Source organism: Diabrotica virgifera, chromosome 1, assembly GCF_917563875.1.
Source record: "Diabrotica virgifera virgifera chromosome 1, PGI_DIABVI_V3a".
In the NCBI taxonomy this organism is placed as follows: Eukaryota; Metazoa; Arthropoda; class Insecta; order Coleoptera; family Chrysomelidae; genus Diabrotica; species Diabrotica virgifera.
The window spans coordinates 86,433,030-86,453,105 of NC_065443.1; the positions used below are offsets into that span (position 1 = coordinate 86,433,030).

At 32.0% G+C, this 20,076-nt stretch overlaps 1 protein-coding gene across 1 annotated transcript in view; it reads left to right on the plus strand.

Annotated features, from left to right (window-relative positions):
* The window catches only part of LOC126891111 (SCY1-like protein 2), a 242,079-nt gene that overhangs the window by 25,841 nt on the left and 196,162 nt on the right, over positions 1-20,076 (plus strand). Inside the window, exon 2 of the mRNA XM_050660294.1 lies at positions 4,339-4,484. Within this exon, the coding sequence (XP_050516251.1) occupies positions 4,339-4,484 (146 nt within the window). The remainder of the gene's footprint in view (positions 1-4,338; positions 4,485-20,076) is intronic.

A 20,076-nucleotide genomic window follows, 5' to 3' on the forward strand; every position in this document is an offset into this window, starting at 1 on the left:
AATAAAACAAAAATCAACTTCGCACTCTGTACTTATGAACTTGATTAAACTGACCTGTCTACACTTGTTTAGTCGGCGTTTTAGTTGCTAGAAAGCAAAGGTGGAGGAGGAAAATTACTCAAGTGCATACATAGAAATTATTTTTATTCACTTGACTAAACATTTTGCTAAATCAGGTACTTGTGCAAGTACCAAATCAAGTTGTTTACACCATACAAGTAACTAAATTTAGCTACTTGATTTGGTTACTTGCTATAGCTACTTAACACGTGTAAATTCGCCTTAACTTGGAAGCCTTTTTAGCTAAAAATAAGAAAAGTGGGTAAATAATTATTATATGGTAGGGGAGCCCAAGCGAGGATTTTTGCAGTTACTCGAGTGCATCAGAAAATCGCATGGGGAGAACCCTTGTATCCTATAAATATACCCCTACCATATACGGACTCTTCATAAAGGGAGTTTGTAAGGGGGGTCCGAAAAGAGATCTATCCTGAGAAACACTATATCGTTAGATTAAAATAAGGTAAGTTAACCCTCCGTTAGTCGCTATCGGTGTCACACACCGACGACAGAATTATTCATTCGGGATTTACAAAATAACTGTTTTTTTCTATCGCCACTTTCTGTACCTCTTCCTATCAACTAACCTCGTGTTAGTGTACATTCTTACCTACTTGGGTACAGTTGTGCGAGTTTTATAGCTATTTTCGGTGCAAGACTCCGTAGCGACTAACGGTGTGGTTATTACTTTATTGGCATAACTTGCAGTTCAGGTAAAGATTTAGCACCTTATTATTGCATTTTATCGGTAAGTTTTGCTCAAGTCTTATTTATAGATGTCCTTTGAAGCCGAACAAAAACGTTGGAATGGAATTATGGGAAATGTCGCATTCCTAGCGACGATGAAAATTATGTTGACGATGAGGGAAGTGAAAATGAAAGCGGTTTTTCATTTTATATCTGTGGGTTTTCACTAAAACATTTTCAAAAATATTTTTCAGTCATTCCTATACACAATATAAAATATTTGTACGAATTTTATAGCAATAACTATTTTTTTTTAATTGTCGGTCTCTGACACCGTAGCGACTCTTGATGCTCCGTTTATCCTAGCGACTAACGGAGGGTTAAGGACATGCAGAAAAGTGTATATTTCAAAAATCTGCGGAGCGGTTAGTAATATATTATGTGGTATATTTCGATGATTTGAGCGGGGCGTAAGGAAATGGGCGAGTCACAAAATTTCACAAAAAAGCGAATATTTCGCAAAATGAATGTCAGATCGAAAACTCAAAAATACATCTTCAATATTTTTCAAAAATCTATCGAATATTACCAAACACGACCCCTCACGGAGAAGGGTGGGGTGTAACTTTAAAATTTTAAATAGGAAGAATAAGTGTTGAATATTTCTTAAAAATCTATCAAATGACATCCACCCACGGTGGTGGGGAGGAGGTTACTTTAAGATCTTTAATAGGGGCCCTCTTTTTCGGTGCAGATTTGGATTCCATACGTAAAAATTAGTAACGTTTATTCGATACATTTTTTTTTAAATTATGGATAGATTCGATAGATTTCTTATAATCAAAAAAATGGATTGTTGGAAATGGAAAAATTAAAAAAATTAAAAGTTCCCACTAAAATGGAAAACTTTACCTACTTTTTTTTGGTTTTAGGACCTAATCTGCACAACCCAATATAGCCCAATAAATGACCGTTTTGGAGTGTAATTTCCAGGGGCAACTCCGAATTGTATGAAAATTTGGATTTAGGTTCTACTTACCCTCCACTTCAAAGTTGAATTTGTGCCGTTGGTTGCTTTTACTTGGGGGGTGACATTTACCCCTTCACGGGGGGTGAAAAACGTGTGTTTAAAATAAGGCCGGAAATGGATAAATTGACTTATTTTAGCACATTTTGTTCTATAAAGTTTTTTACCTAAGTCAATACTTTTCGAGTTTTAAAACGCGAATTAAATTTTTTTTTTCGCGATTTAAAATGTTGATTTTTCGACAAAAAAACTACGTTTTCAGACCGTTTTTCCCAGATAACTCAAAAAGTAAATATTTTGTCGAAAAAAATATTTTAGAAAAAGTGTAGCCTATAAAAAAAAACGAAAAGAATGGTGTATCAGTAAACTCTATAAATTGAGTAGAAGCAAAGTTGTAGCTCATGAAAAATATGTTTTTATTCGTCTAATTCCAAATCGAATAATTCAACGCGAAATCACCGACGAAAGAAGCGTTTTTCGGGAAAACCTTATTAACATTTTTAAAGTATCGAAAAAAAGCTTATTATTTGTTTTTTACAAAAGTTTACAGCATCAAAAATAAACGAGTTACACTGAAAAAAAGTTGGCCCCTTTTTTTGGTAAAAAAAAATCGTGAAAACCGCCCTCTATTTAGCACCCTAAATGAAATTCATCGTTTGGCTTTACCATCTATTTTAAATTTGTGTGTATTGTTTATATGATCTGTAAGTTTGATTGGTTTGAAATGCTCATTTTTGAAAACATTAGGTTTTATATTAAAAATTTTTTTCTAAAAATGTTTGAAAAATTTCATTTTTTCAAAATAACTTAAAAAGTATTAGTGATAAGAAAAATCTTAAATAGTAAAAAAATGTAGGTTTTGCTATTATAAATATGCTAGTTTCATTTTGTTTCTCCGTAAGACAAAAATTGGTTAAGATATGGCTGTTCAAAATTTGCATGCACTCATGATTAGTGACCCATTCAAGCTTTCTCAATTATAACTCTTTCAAAAATAAACACTTTAAACTGGTAAGACTGACAGATCATATAAAAAATGGATAGGTAAGTAAATTGTTTGTAAAGCGGTAGCGATTAATTTCATTTGGGGAGCTAAACACGGCGAGATTTTCAGGATTTCTTACAAAAAAATAGAGGGCCAACTTTATTTTGAGCCTAACTCGCTTATTTTTAATGCTAAAACTTTTGTTAACAATTAAAACAAAGCTTCTTATAAACACTTTAAAAAAGTTTAAATGGGTTTTTCCCGAAAATTGCTTAATTTTTCGGTGAATTTACCTTGAAATATTCGATTTGGAATTAGACGAATAAGAACGTATTTTTCATGAGCTACAACTTTGTTTTATTTGATTGATAGACTTTGCTGATACACCATTTTTTTGGGCTTTTTATAAGCTACCCTTTTACTGAGAATATTTTTTTCCATAAAATATTTACTTTTTGAGTTATTTGCGAAAAACCGTCTGAAAACGTAGTTTTTTTTGTCGAAAAATCAACATTTTCAATGGCAAATAACTCGCAAAGTATTGACTTACGTAAAAAACTCTATAGAACAAAAGTTGCTTAAAATCAGTCAATTTATCCATTTCCGGTCTTATCTTAAACGTATGTTTTTTCACCTCCGAGAAGGGGTGACTGTCACCCCCCAAGTAAAAGCAACCAACAGCACAATTTCAACTTTGAAGTGGAGGGTAAGTAGAACCTAAATCCAAATTTTCATGCAATTCGGAGTTGCCCCTGAAAATTACACGGTATCGCCGAATTTCCCGTTCATTTACTGGGCTAATAGGTCCCGATACGCTCCAGTAACTGCAAATTTAGCATACTTGCCTCCCCTACTAATACTATTGTTAGGTTTTTATTTATTTGTTTTTTAAAAATTTATTATTTATATATTACTAAATATTATTTATATATTATTTATATATTATTAAATATTTATTTTTTAACGATGCAATGTCCGTTGAAATTTTGGAGATTGCCCAGAATCTTGGTTTTTTAAAGATGTGATATCACCAGAAACTTTATTTTCTAGTTTCGAAGTTGACGAAATCAAAGCAGCATGCTTGTCCTCAAACGCATAAGTTTCTGGATCATGACTCTCTTCTTGTAGGGTGTTCTTCAGACGTTGGATTATGGACTTTTATCTTTTCTTAAAGAGATGTCGCTATCAGCGTCCTAACAGTTGAATTTAAAAATTATTTTTTTAATTCTGCTTATATACACAGTTTGTTTTCTTTTCGATTTAGAGGTGGTCAGTTAGCCCCACTGAAGAAGTCTAGAGACAGAAACAGCTGTCTAGGAATGGTGAATATCCTCTGAATCGAAAGGAAACATAAACTGTCTTCCACAAAGTATGTTGGTATTTCAACAATACGGCACTTTAAAAAGGCGAAAATAAGTTAAAAAACTAAAGAAAAGAAATAATAATTTAAAAATCTCATTGTATTTTTGTGTAATCTTTTACATAGTGTATCCAGTAGACTTTAATCTTAAATAACAGGTTATTTATTTTATATTATAAATTACCTATAGTATCTTTCATTATTTTATTTTTGTTACAGCTCCTGAAACGCAAACGCAGTCAGTGTGCAGCATCTTAAGTGATATGTATTCTTTGGGAATGGTGATATGTTCAATTTTTAATAATGGAAGGTCGCTTATACAAGCCAACAACTCTACATCGGCTTACCTTAAACAAATCGAACTGGTAAGTGATATTCTATTGCGGAAATAAGTATTTTTATAGTAAAATCAACTTTAGTTTTCTGTATGATTAGATTGGACGACCAGTATGTAACTGCCTTATGGTATTTCGATTCATCTGCATCATAAATATTGTTACAACCCTTCCTGAGTCTTTGCCGCGTTTACTATTAACTTCTATTCTTGTCAGTCTAGTGCCACTATTCCCTATTGTCTCACTCTTATTTTCTAAAGATCCTCTCTGACTGAGTGTGTGTGTGTGTGTGTGTGTGTGTGTGTGTGTGTGTGTGTGTGTGTGTGTGTGTGTGTGTGTGTGTGTGTGTGTGTGTGTGTGTGTGTGTGTGTGTGTGTGTGTGTGTGTGTGTGTGTGTGTGTGTGTGTGTGTGTGTGTGTGTGTGTGTGTGTGTGTGTGTGTGTGTGTGTGTGTGTGTGTGTGTGTGTGTGTGTGTGTGTGTGTGTGTGTGTGTGTGTGTGTGTGTGTGTGTGTGTGTGTGTGTGTGTGTGTGTGTGTGTGTGTGTGTGTGTGTGTGTGTGTGTGTGTGTGTGTGTGTGTGTGTGTGTGTGTGTGTGTGTGTGTGTGTGTGTGTGTGTGTGTGTGTGTGTGTGTGTGTGTGTGTGTGTGTGTGTGTGTGTGTGTGTGTGTGTGTGTGTGTGTGTGTGTGTGTGTGTGTGTGTGTGTGTGTGTGTGTGTGTGTGTGTGTGTGTGTGTGTGTGTGTGTGTGTGTGTGTGTGTGTGTGTGTGTGTGTGTGTGTGTGTGTGTGTGTGTGTGTGTGTGTGTGTGTGTGTGTGTGTGTGTGTGTGTGTGTGTGTGTGTGTGTGTGTGTGTGTGTGTGTGTGTGTGTGTGTGTGTGTGTGTGTGTGTGTGTGTGTGTGTGTGTGTGTGTGTGTGTGTGTGTGTGTGTGTGTGTGTGTGTGTGTGTGTGTGTGTGTGTGTGTGTGTGTGTGTGTGTGTGTGTGTGTGTGTGTGTGTGTGTGTGTGTGTGTGTGTGTGTGTGTGTGTGTGTGTGTGTGTGTGTGTGTGTGTGTGTGTGTGTGTGTGTGTGTGTGTGTGTGTGTGTGTGTGTGTGTGTGTGTGTGTGTGTGTGTGTGTGTGTGTGTGTGTGTGTGTGTGTGTGTGTGTGTGTGTGTGTGTGTGTGTGTGTGTGTGTGTGTGTGTGTGTGTGTGTGTGTGTGTGTGTGTGTGTGTGTGTGTGTGTGTGTGTGTGTGTGTGTGTGTGTGTGTGTGTGTGTGTGTGTGTGTGTGTGTGTGTGTGTGTGTGTGTGTGTGTGTGTGTGTGTGTGTGTGTGTGTGTGTGTGTGTGTGTGTGTGTGTGTGTGTGTGTGTGTGTGTGTGTGTGTGTGTGTGTGTGTGTGTGTGTGTGTGTGTGTGTGTGTGTGTGTGTGTGTGTGTGTGTGTGTGTGTGTGTGTGTGTGTGTGTGTGTGTGTGTGTGTGTGTGTGTGTGTGTGTGTGTGTGTGTGTGTGTGTGTGTGTGTGTGTGTGTGTGTGTGTGTGTGTGTGTGTGTGTGTGTGTGTGTGTGTGTGTGTGTGTGTGTGTGTGTGTGTGTGTGTGTGTGTGTGTGTGTGTGTGTGTGTGTGTGTGTGTGTGTGTGTGTGTGTGTGTGTGTGTGTGTGTGTGTGTGTGTGTGTGTGTGTGTGTGTGTGTGTGTGTGTGTGTGTGTGTGTGTGTGTGTGTGTGTGTGTGTGTGTGTGTGTGTGTGTGTGTGTGTGTGTGTGTGTGTTTGGCATCAGACAAAGTCTATTTGCCACAGACTATAACGTAAGAAAGATCAAATGTCTACTTTCGTCCTAATCACAAAATGAACTAATATGTCATACATATACTTACAATCATAAAATGCATAAAAAAAAATAAAAAAATAAAAACTTGCATCGGGAATCGAACCCGTGAATTTCGGGGCGATTTGATTCGTAATCGAAGCCTAGACTCACTCGTCCAATTCCACATTATTTGTCATGTGGAAAAATAGGGTAACTGGAGGTTTTACTGTTTGACAATTGTTTTGAATATAATTAAATTATGTAGTTTAAATTTTGTGGAAGAAAATATTAAAATATAACAAAACAGTAAGAAAACAATATATTAGATGAAGATTGGTAGAACTTTTGTTGGTAATCAAATTAAGTATGTAAATCAAAGCATTACATACCTACTAGATAAATAAATCTTCGCCAAAAAATCATAGTTTAAAATGATGAAAGGGTTGCCAATGCGAGTCCATTATACAATTGGATATGGTAATGGAGTCAATACTCGCAATCTTTAGTTTGTATTTTTTATTAGTTGTTATGTAGTCATGGGGCAACCGGTTTCGAGTCTTACAATATATGACTCATCATCAGGCCCAGTACAAAAAGTCTTCTCTATACAAACTACAAGCTAAATAACACAAAACGAGAGACATGTACACATATATATAAAACATGAAAAACAACTTTGTCTTGGTTTCAATCACATACAATAAAGCCAAGCAACTGTTTATTATTGAACTCAACAGTCCATATCATGTAAAATGAGACATTATATCATTGGGAGCGACCAATCTGATGAAAAGTGCTTGGTATATAATTTGATATATATACTACCATCAATCCTTAACTAGTCAAGGGTCGATGGAGTCCCCAAAAAAAAAAAAAAAAAAAAGTCTCTGGCAACCGAAAAACAATTTTTAAAATTTTGTGCATGTGAAATTTTGTGTGTGATGTCCCATTATTTTAATAATTATTAAATGTTTGTACATTCTTTCTACATAAAACATAAAAACAACTGCTAAATTGGACAAGAACAACTGTTTAAGAGAAATAACACACACCACTGGGAACACAGTATAAAATAATTTCTTGTACGGTTCCAAATTGCACTTAACTAACAATTTAAGAGACTGAGGGCTGTTTGATTGGTCAACTCTTCTTATGGGGCTGGTGACTTTCAGGTACATCTTTAGCTGTGGAACAATTTCTATGGCTGTTATGTAAGTAGATACCGTTTACTAAAGAAATTTTTTATTATGTCTTTTGATCGCATACTATCTTACCAGGACTCCATCAACCCTTTACTAGTTAAGGATTGATGGTAGTTTATATATCAAATTATATACCAAGCACTGTTCATCAGATTGGTCGCTCCCAATGATATAATGTCTCATTTTACATGATATGGACTGTTGAGTTCAATACTAAACAGTTGCTTGGCTTTATTGTATGTGATTGAAACCAAGACAAAGTTGTTTTTCATGTTTTATATATATATATGTGTACATGTCTCTCGTTTTGTGTTTTTTAGCTTGTAGTTTGTATAGAGAAGACTTTTTGTACTGGGCCTGATGATGAGTCATATATTGTAAGACTCGAAACCGGTTGCCCCATGATTACATAACAACTAATAAAAAATACAAACTAAAGATTGCGAGTATTGACTCAATTATCATATCTAATTGCATAATTTAAAAATAAAAATCGGACCTAATTTGGGATTTCTCCCTAAAATCCCCATTCTTGAGAAAATAAATGTATGTATTCCAACCTAATCCAAATGTATAATTACAATATGATTATAATAAAAACTACTTACCAAATGAGAATGAGTTTTCCTTGTCGAAAATATTCCAAAAGTCCAAAAATATAGGTATATGAAAACTATTTAAAAAGGCAGTATAACTATTAACTAACTTTGTTTCTTTTCCCACAAATTTCAAAACGCAACAACCATAAATAATCAAACTACGTACAGCTGTGTCACAGCCGCCATATTGAATAATTTTTGACATGTCATTTGAACATCCAATCAGAACAAAGTTATAATGCGCATGCGCCGGGATCATAGGTTTTAACATATAAAAATTCACCCACATATCGCCGGTAAAGAAGTATAACTTCAAAAATATTGAATTAGCATTAAAATATGTTAAAGGCTTTTTGCTTTGTACTTTGTATTAAAATATATATGTATTTTACAATTAACTTTATAATCTTTTTAACAGGTAATATACTAAGAATTGTGTATATATTTGTTAATTTTTATTCACTTATATACATAATATTATATTTATATAGAGCTTTTCCTCCATAATTTTTATATATTTAATTTTGTAGGTATTCACATTATTTTTGCGAGATTTTGTCAATGATTTGTACAAAGAACAAAGTTTTTGTGATTCTTTAACGAAATTTTACTATTTTGTTAAATTTTTAAAATAAAAATTTGTTTTAATGCTCTTTTGTGATTATCTTTGGTGCCAAGTTATATTTATAACAATATTAGAGAAAAAAATTTAAAAAAAAATTGTTTATAACTAGTTAATGATTATTTATGGCAAAAAGGGTATTGCAGATATTATTATTTTTTATATGCTAACCCAAATTAATAGAAAATATTGAAAATGACCCATTATTAACGGATATACTGGAAACTACTCGTCCGCCAATTTTCAGACAAAAAGGTTTCATTTATGGTGCTACGAATATCATCATTTTTTAAAATATTCTACAACTTTTATTATGTTTATAAATGACATTGTTAAGTAGTAAGGTTAATACATGTACTCACGTGCTTTTAAATGTCAATATTGATAAATAAACAAATTATGAATTCTTAAACTAGGAAAAGCTGTCTCGGCCAAAAATGCTTCTTAAATTTTTTTATTTTTTTGTGGATGTGTCAGAAAATTTTTAATCCCGGCCATTTTATTAAAAAAATAATTTAAAAACAAATTATACCAATTTTCAAACACCATTATGGAGGGGTGTTTAATTGAAATTTTGATTTGTGACTACATTTATCGAAAACATACATAAACGCTAAACAAATGAGACCTTAAAAACTTGTATACTCTATAGGCAACAACCGCGTTTTTGCAATTGAAAAAATTGTAATTTTTTAAAAACAAATTAAATATATCATAAACTACTCAATATTTATCAACCAATTTTTTTGTCAATTTATTGTGATATTATAGCGCAATTTCTTCTGCGAAACAAAATATTTTATAGTGCTTATTTATATTGCAAATAATATTTTTTTGGAAATATGTTTTTCAATATTGATTTACAATTATTTAAATAAATTATGGGTCAAATTTAATTTGGCAAGTCTCATATAACAGACAGTTTTTTCATCTTTGCAGAAAAAAATTGTAAAATCCTTAATAAAAACACGAACTACTGTAGCAGTTAAAAAAGTAAATTTTGTGCAAAAATAACCAATTTTTAATTATTTAAACAATGATCCCCTTACATGAATCATATACTTTCTTGAAAATATCTTTTGTTTGGACGTAAACTTTGATAAAAAATTTATTCCATTCTGTACGGAATTACATTTTCATTTACATGTATTGTAATTTTATTTGATCGGTCTATAATGTAATATTTGTGTCTCGCTTAGTTGTGTTGTACCTCTATTTTGCTGTAAATTCTCGAGTGCAGTAGGGGGCGGTTACATTGGATGCGAGTTCGTACGAAAAACCGATTGTACGAATTAGTAAGCGCCCGTATGAAATCGTCAGAACGAAACAAATACGTACACAATGTTATATGCACGGTTACATTACTTACAAATATGTCTTACGAATTCCTACGAACTCGTACGATTTTTTGATGAGACCAACATTATTTGCTCCTTTTACACCATTCGTACGAGAAGTGGATTGCATTTAATAGTTTTGTAGTGTTCGGCTGATTATAGTTACAAAATAGATGTTGAAAAATTAATAATACTAGTCCAAGAAAGGCAATCTTTATGGGGCCAAAAAATTAAACAGTGCAACATCCGAGATTTGAATAGAAAATCATCAACCCAAACTCCAAATCCAGAAAATTTGAAATCTATATTCAGTTTTACCATAAAAGCATGTATCGCACACTATTTTTAAGGAAAACTTAATAAACCACCCCTCTAGGGTTGAAACGACCTAAACCCACTTAATTATTTAAAATTCGGGATCTATAGTTGAAATCACCCTGAAACCAGTCAAACAGTAGAAAATTCAGGATCAAGTTTACTATGAAAGTATAATATGTATACGGTATAACACCTGCCGACATAGGGGAGATGTCACTTGGTGATTTGTCCGCCTTCCTGGAAATGGCAGGATGGATAATGAACTAAGGACGACAACCCCCTGAGAGGATGCACATTGGGTCAATTGTGGCCTAATTGCTGTGCCTCCCTACTCTACAGATACAGATGTATACGGTATACCGCAAGATTACCACTCGCGGCATGATTTTGAATGACGCCAAATACGAATTTAGTATTTGTCGTTAAATTTCCATACAAACCGATAAGAAGTATTCACAACAAAAAAAAAACATCAATTTTCGTTGGTAAGGACCGGAGGTATTGCGCCTTTTATAAATGTGTAGTTGTGAATTAAGTTTTTGATAATAAAATCTAGAGGGTAAGAATCGCTTTACTTTTAAACCCTTCACATTTGGCGCATCATGGAAGGCTTATTTTTAAAAGAATCGTTTTGAATTTTTTTTTGTGTAAACGTGATCTCTCAGTCGTTTCAATGTTTCTTTTCAAATTTTCTAATGTTTATAAACAAAGCCCCGGCGAATTTTTGAAAAAAAGTGGCTAACTCGGGTTTTAATGGTCGTAGGGTATTATATTTTTGTTTCAGTTTGTATAAGAATACCAACATGCCGAATAAAAAAAAATAACTTCCTACATGTTAATGCGTTAGACTTATTTTAATTGTTTATAAGCTTAAAATAACACTACTTTTTAAACGCTTTTATTTAGTTCAATAGTTTGCGTCAAATCTTTAGACGTTAATTTGACTGCCTTTTCTTCAATGCAAATGAATGAAAATTTGCAGACATATGCATTCGCGGGAACAATACACGAATAGTCAATCAAAAATTTTTTTCATGTTTATTATTTGTTTAAATAAAAAACAAACGATTTTAATGGAAAAGGCTTAAATTCTCTTGTTTTTTACAACGTAAAAACTTGAAACTTTTACGGATTGTATAGCTAATGATATGAACAATACATAATTTCACTTTTTACGTTAACTGTTTAGGTTATGCTTCATTAATAAACAATAAAGTTTCAAATTTTTTGCCGATTCCGACTACTTTTCATGTTAGTACATCATATTATGTTTTATACATATTTTAATAAACATGACGATATATTTTAATGTTTGAAAAGTATAACACTAAAAAGTAAAAAATAAAAAAGTATGAAAAAAATTTTTTTAAGAAACGCTTTTCTTTAGTTACGAGTTGCCAAAATTAAAAATATTATAAAAAAATGAACTAAAAAGCAAAAAATAAAAAAAATGAAAAAATCTAACACATTCGTCAAAGGAAAGCGTGGGGCGAAAACCGTTTATTCGATGAACACGCGCCACGCTTTTCTTTGACGGATGTGTTAGATTTTTTCAATTTTATTTATTTTTTGCTTTTTAGTTCATTTTTTTTATAATATTTTTAATTTTAGTCACTCGTAACTAAAGAAAAGCGTTCCTTAAAATTTTTTTTTTCATATTATTTTATTCAAAATTATTTTACAATATTCATTATAAACTTTTTAATCAAGAAATTATCCAGTTTGATATAATGAGCCTTTCTCTTTGATTTGGTGTCTTTAGAAATCATGTGGACCTAATAGTTTACGCATAATAATGCCGTAGTTAATGCCCGGTTGCACCAAAAGATCTTAAGCTTAAGTCGAGAATACCATAAGAATTAATATAATATAATTATAATATATTACAACAAGAATACCATAATATAATAATAGATATAATTGATAATAAGGTAAGAATCTAAAGCTTTTTGGGAACAATTTCAATTTTGCAATAACTATGAAGTGAAACTTCTTGAAATTTTAACAGTTGATTACTTGAAATATTGTGCCTATACTCTCGCGAAATTAAAGTTTTTTGTGTATTTTTAGAAAAGTTATTAATCATTTAAAAAAAAAACCGACTTTTGAAGCTATTTCCCCAATAACTAAGCAACAAATTAACAAAAATAACTTTTTTAACACTCATTTTAAAGAATTTTTTCTGCTTCTTCAGTAAAATTGTATCACATTTCCGTATAGCATACCGGTCTCTACCTTTAATATCTACAATCAAATAGCGATCTTTAATTGTTTATGGTCCAATAAGTTTTTCAATTAAAAATCTTTTAACAATATTTTATTTAAAAATATTTTTATTAGGTTGAAAAACTTAGACTTTTGTTTATATAGGGTGTCCCAAAAGTAGCGGAACGGTCGAATATTTCGCGATCTAAACATCGGATCGAAAAACTGAAAAATACTTGTTCAATCATTTTCAAAAATCTATTCAATGACACCAAACACCAATCCCCACTACACCCCCTGAAGGTGGGGTGGGGGGTAACTTTAAAATCTTAAATAGAAACCCCCAGTTTTTCTTGCAAATTTGGATTCGTTGCGTAAAAGAAGGCAACTTTTATTCAAGACATTTTTTCGAACTGTGGATAGATGGCGCTATAATTGGGAAAAACGATTTATCCTGATACCATAGGTAAAATTATAGAAACGGTCTAATATCTCACGAAATACACTTCCAAATGAGAAACCAAAAAACAGACTTTTAATCTTTTTCGAAAAGCTATCGAATAACACCAAACATGACCTCTGGAGGTAGGGTGGGGGGTAACTTTAAAATCTTAAATAGCAACCCCCACTTTTTATTTCAGATTCGGATTCGTCATAAAAAATTAAGCAACATTTATTCGAAACATTTTCTAAAGTTTCTGATAGATGGCGCTAATAAATTGTATTTTTTCAATTAAAGCGCCATCTATTAACAATTCTAAAAAATGTTTCAAATAAATGTTGCTTAATTTTGATGACGGATCCGAATCTGTAATAAAAAGTGGGGATTGCTATTTAAGATTTTAAAGTTACCCCCCCACCCAAGTTGGAGGGTTACGTTTGGTGTTATTCGAAAGGCTTTCGAAAAAGATTAAAAATATGTTTTTTAGTTTCTCATTTGTAAGTGTATTTCGTGAGATATTAGACCGTTTCTATAATTTACCTTTGGTATCAGAATAAATCGTTTTTCCCAATTATAGCGCCATCTATCCACAGTTCGAAAAAATGTCTTAAATAAAAGTTGCTTACTTTTACGTAGCGAATTAAAATCTTTAAGAAAATCTGGGGGTTTTCATTTGAGATTTTAAAGTTGCGATTTTTCGAAAATTATAGACATCTTATCCAATCAGGAAACTCGAAAAGCACATTTATTATAAAAATTTTCAGTAGTACACGAGAGCTCTAAAATTATCGATTTGTTTCCCGTGTGACACTTTGACAGTTTTAATTTCACGACCCGAAGGGGAGTGAAATTATGTCAAAGTGGCACGAGGGCAACAATTCGATAATAATTTTAGAGATCGAGTGTAATTCGCTGAGATTATTTCATGAATAAAAGTGTCTTTTTAAATAATTTTAACTAATACTTTATTGATATCTTCACCAGAATATTTGCTAAAGCTGTTTCTTGGTGTTCTCTGTGACAAGTTGTAAAACATTATTATCATTAATGTCACTGAATGTTCATTTTTGCGTGGTAACGAAGGGTATGTGACGTAATGCTTGACGACGGGATATTATCAAAAATTATCGGGTATAATATCACAAGAGAGTGAGAATAAATTGAAAATAATGCGACAGTTTTTTGAAAATTTGTTGTCTGGCAATAGATACGAGAGCCGCAGGGCTCGACTGGTTATTGTCCAATGACAACAAATTTAATTAAAAATGAAGCAATATTTTCTTATTTATTCTTACTGTCGTGTGATAGTAGTAAGATTATTTTTTAATACGTATATTATGGATATTTTCTTAAATGTGACAGTTGTCAAAACTAGGAAACTGGTTGCCATTAAACACAATCTACTTAAAAAAATTATATCGGTAATTTTCTACAGTAGATAATTCTCAGTATAATTTTAATCTGATTGGACAGAATTACACAAGTGCTTTCTTCAAGTGCAAGTAGTTTTCTCTTGGTCAGAATCTCCTATGAATGAAATAATCATGATTATAATCAAAATTTAGTAAAATTTATATTTGAAATGGTTCTTATTATTTATTATTAATAATTTTATTTCTATAAAAATTAAACAATTTTTTTCGCTCTTCATTTTTTGCAGGGGGGCACTTTTCACTTTTTACTGGGGCCCGCTCATCCCTCTCGGCCCGGCGGCCCTGTAGTGTAACTTTAATTTCTGAAATAACTAATTTACAATGAGTATAGGTAACCTAATACTATTGTTAAAATATCGGTAAATGGTTGTCTATAAAGCGGCTACTCAAATTTCTTAAACATGTATACCAAATATTTAAAATTATATTTTAACTACTAATAGGCAATTAATTATGTACTATAGAAAGGAACTACAACGTTAACGGGGTTTTATTATTTCATATGGTCAATGAATCTCTATATATGAAAAAACCGCGAAGTGCTACCATTTAAAGGGGTGCGTTTTTGAGAAATGGTTGAATTAGTCCCTGGGCACAGGTTACATTAGGGTGAGTTCTATGCACTTTTGGTACAAACACGTCTACATAAAAATTGTTCCTGGTTCAATTTCCTATCTAAATGTAACTTTTAAAAGTCAAAGATACTTTTTTTTACAAAAATATATTCAAAAGAAAAAGCACAAAGAAACCCAAAAGAAAGAAATTTTGTTTTTCGTCCCATAACTTTTGTCCACGGGGATAGAGATATAGACATTGCTTCATAGAAAAAAACTTACATAATTTCTATTTAAAATGATGTTTGGTAGAGGTCATTACGATTTACAGTTTTCGAAATATGATTTTTTAAAGTTCGCCACTCACAGCAATTTTGGGCAATTTTCCTTGTTATTTCGCAAATATTATTCTGTAACTTTTTTCTACGTAACTTTAGGCATATGCAATGGTACATGTAAGAGGAATAGAAATCAATTACTTTTAAAATGTTCTACTGTATAATGTTGTACGACTTCTTTTAAAGAGGTTATCTTTTTCAAGGCTTTATACTTTTAACGAGTTTTTATATTTTTTACGATTATTTTTTAAATTTCTCATTATAATTTTTTTTCTACATTTAGGTATATATTATATGTATAATAAAAAAGAAAGCTTATTCTGTTTACTTTAAAATGGTGTAATGTAAAAAATTCTAGGATTATTTTTGAATTAGATATGCTTTTTCAAAATGTGATAAGTACTTGCAACGATTTTTGATTTTAGGATTATTTTTTAAATTCCTCATTATAACTTTTTATGTGATTATGTGTTATGATTGAATCTGATTTTTTACATATAGATAAGACTTTGGATCCACTTGAATCGGCCGGGAAAACTTCAAAATATGGATAAATTCTAATATTTACTGCCAAAGCTCCTGCACCACAAGTTTTGCTTGAAAAAATAGCATATAAATGTACCAAAGGATGTAAAAAAAACTGCGGTTGTAAGAAGATAGGAATTGGTAGTTCAATATTCTGCAAAGGGTGCATGTGCATGGGTACTTATTGTGGGAACTCTAAGATAAATGAAGTGTCAGAGGAAGATACTGAAGCTAATGCTAACGAAGAGATGGACTTTGATTTTGAACATTTTTTAAATGTCAACGTTTAAATAATTTTAACTAAAGTGATGTTTTCTACGATTAATGTTTATGTAATTTTTGTAAAAGAAATAATTTTAAATAATACAGGTAAAAAAGTATCAAAGAATCACTCGGTTTCCATTACATATTTAAATATAGATGATACTCCATTTTAAAGAACAAAAAGTAAGCCCTTTTTATTGAGCAATAATATAGTATATTCGTGTACCAGAAAAAAAAAGTTATAATGAGAAATTTAAAAAATAATCGTAAAAAATGTAAAAAATAATATTTTTTTATATTAGGTATTATGTAATATATAATATATTATTATATTATATATAGGTACTATATGAAATAAGCCAGATGGTCAGAACAAAGAGACTAAGTTAGTTAGGTCATCTTGCGAGAATGGCTGACGGAAGGTGGGCAAATGACACGCTGCTGAGAGGGGAAGGAAAGAGAAGATGAGGACGACCCAGGAAAAAGTGGCTAGAAGCATGTAAGGAAGACCTACAAACAATCGGGATATCAAATTGGAGAACTGCGGCCATGGACAGGAGAAAATGGAGAAAAACCGTGGAGAAATTCCAAGCCATGGGCCTTTAAGGCCTGTTGAGCTGCATTATGTATATTGTGTATATATATATATATATATATATATATATATATATATATATATATATATATATATATATATATATATATATATATATATATAAACTATATATAATATAATATATAATAATATTATTTTATTTTTATATTATATTATAAAAAATCGTTAAAAGTATAAAACCTTGGAAAACCATAATCTCTTTAAAAAAAGTCGTACAACGTCATACAGTAGACTATTTTAAAGGTATTTGATTTCTATTACTATTACGTGCACCATTGCATATACCTAAAGTTACGTAGAAAAAAGTTACAGAACAATATTTGAGAAATAACAAGGAAAATTGCCCAAAATTGCTGCGAGTGGCGAATTTTGAAAAATTATATTTTGAAAACTATAAATCCTAGTTACCTCTACTAAACAACATTTTAAAGAAGAAATATGTAGGTTTTTTTTCTGTAAAGCAATGTCTATACCTATATCCTCGTGGACAAAAGTTGTGGGACAAAAAACAAAATTTCTTTTTTTTGGGTTTCTTTGTGCTTTTTCTTTTGAATATATTTTTCTAAAAAAAGTATCATTGACTTTAAAAAGTAATATTTAGATAGGAAATTTAACCAGGAACAATTTTTATGTAGATATGTTTGTAGCAAAAGTGCATAGAATTTACCCTAATGTAACCTGTGCCCAGGGACTAATTCACCCATTTCTCAAAAACGCACCCCTCTAAATGGTAGCACTCCGCGGTGTTTTTATACATAGATGTCCGTTGACCATATGAAATAATAAAACCCCGTTAACGTTGTAGTTCCTTTTAGCTATCTTATTTTGAATATAATCAATAGCCTATAAATATGTTCAAATTTATTTTATCTACTCGTTGCGATAGTAACAGCGTTGAAATAGTATGTTATTAAAATTACTTTTTTAATTTTTCTCTTTTCTCGTTATTAGGTTTTATTGCATAGTGAACACATGGTTAGTTAAAATAATCCTATTAATTGAATTAATGAATAATTTAAGCAATTAACAAGTACCTAACGATTGTCTAAGAATAATTCAGATACTAAACGAAATAGCCACCTCTATTTTTCAGATGAAATTGATACTCTATGACTCTATGCTGACGCCTAGCATAACTTTTTGGATTATTAGAGTATGTGGGAAGGCGGCAGTGTTGCCATTTTAAGTCCGTATATCTAAATAAAATCTAAACATAGTGTATAGAGATAGTGGTATCTTACGGGGAGAATATATCTCTAGTATTATTAATCCAAATATTAGTTAAATTCGAGAAAAATTAATGTCTACTGACCTTGAAATCTAAAAGAAAATAAAAATAAATAAATTCTTATATACGTAATATCAACTTGTAACGATTTCTGTCTGTTCCGAAAGTTAATTTTCCGTTCGCCTGGTTGCTCGTTAACCTGGGGATTAAACCAAAATAATTTAAAATGCCTTAGAGAGTCTCATCTTTAAGAAAAACATTCTCTTAATTAGAAACGAAATATCTTCCATAATTAGAAATGAAGTACCAACTTTGCGGAAGTTTGCGACTAAGATACTAAATGGGGTAATTAATCAGTAGAAGTTTTGGATATTATAATTCTACTTAAATAAACATACTGGAAAATTATTTAGTGCTAAGAAGTTTGGTTTAATACCTACATATTTATATTTTGACGCTAAAAATATGCTACGTTAAAAATATATGGTAAATTATAAACGAGAAAGGCATTTCCAAAGAGTCAGTCCATTGAGATAAGTACCTAGATAGTTTGTGGCTAAAAACAGTTTATTTTCGCTTACATTACACGCTCCATACAAGCGTCCCAATAATTTCCCAAATTTTCAATACCTTTGTAACATTATAAGTGTTTTCTTAATATTGTTATGAAACTAACTTAGTGTGGTGTCTTAATGCAAGTTACTACGTTAAATTGAGAATAAGACACAGTGCAGCTCAATTAAAGGGTACTAAAGCATAATAAAGCCACAAAAATACAGAGACACAAGAAATGACATTAATTATAAGATAAGAAATATAAAAAGGGAATATTGGGCACGCTTTACCAAAGAAATGGAACACGATTTGTATGGGGCGCAAAGAAAAGTTTGGAAAGTACTAAAAAATAGGAAAATCCCCATTAACGAATATAGAAGATTAAATAGAATAGAAGCAGAACAATGGACCGCCTATATAGAAGAACTATATAAGGAAGACACTATAGTGCCTGAAGAAGAGGAAGAAAGAGGAAATAAAGACGAATCCAACTTAGACACAGAACTACAGATTACAAAAGAATAAATAAGGAATAACATACGTAAATTAAAAAACAGAAAAGCACCAGGACCCGATGGGATACCAAATGAACTCCTGAAATACGGAGGAGAAACTTTAATCGAAAACATATAGATCCTCTTTCAAGAAATAATATGTAGCCAGCGTGTACCAGACCAGTGGAGGACGAGTATAACAATACCTATACACAAGAGAGGGAACAGCAAAGACCCTAGCAACTACCTTACAATCACCTTGCTGAGCACAACTCTTAAACTCTTAACAAAAATACTTGCCAATAAAATAAATGAAGAATACACAATTAGTGAGGAACAACAAGGTTTTCGGAAAAATAGGTCCACAAAAGACGCCATATTCATAGCCAGAAAAATTGCTGAGAAAGCACTGGAATATAATAAACCTGTATTTATGTGCTTTATAGATCTGACTAAGGCCTTCGATTGTGTAAGTTTGGAAGATGTGCTAAGATTGCTAAAGGAGAAAAATTAGCCCAACAGGATGATAAGGTTAATTAAAGACATTAATACGAAGAACAAAACCAGAATAAAAGTCGAGAATGAACTAACATTGGAAGTAGAAATCAACTCGGGAATCAGACAAGGGGATAGCTTGAGCCCATTGCTTTTTAATTTAGTCATGGACAAAATCATAGAAAACATTAAAGGTACTGGAAATGGATATAAGATGGCGGAAAAACAAATAAAAATCCTCTGTTATGCTGACGACGCAATCTTAATCTCCGATAACGAGGATAACCTACAGCGAATGGCACAAACTTTCAATACAGTAGCGAAGAACTACAACATGAAAATATCAACAGCCAAGACAAAATCCCTGGTAGTGTCAAGGGAGCCCATAAGATGCAAATTAGTGATTAACAACGAACTAATTGAACAAGTCTCGAGATTCCAATATCTGGGAATCGAAATATGCAGTTATGGAGATGTTAAAGAGAGCGTCCGAAAGCAAGCAAATAAAGCCAATTACGTGTCAGGATGTCTGAGGGATGTCATCTGGAGAAACAAAGATATGAGGCTGGAAGGGAAAGTACGCATATACAAATCATGTGTAAGACCGA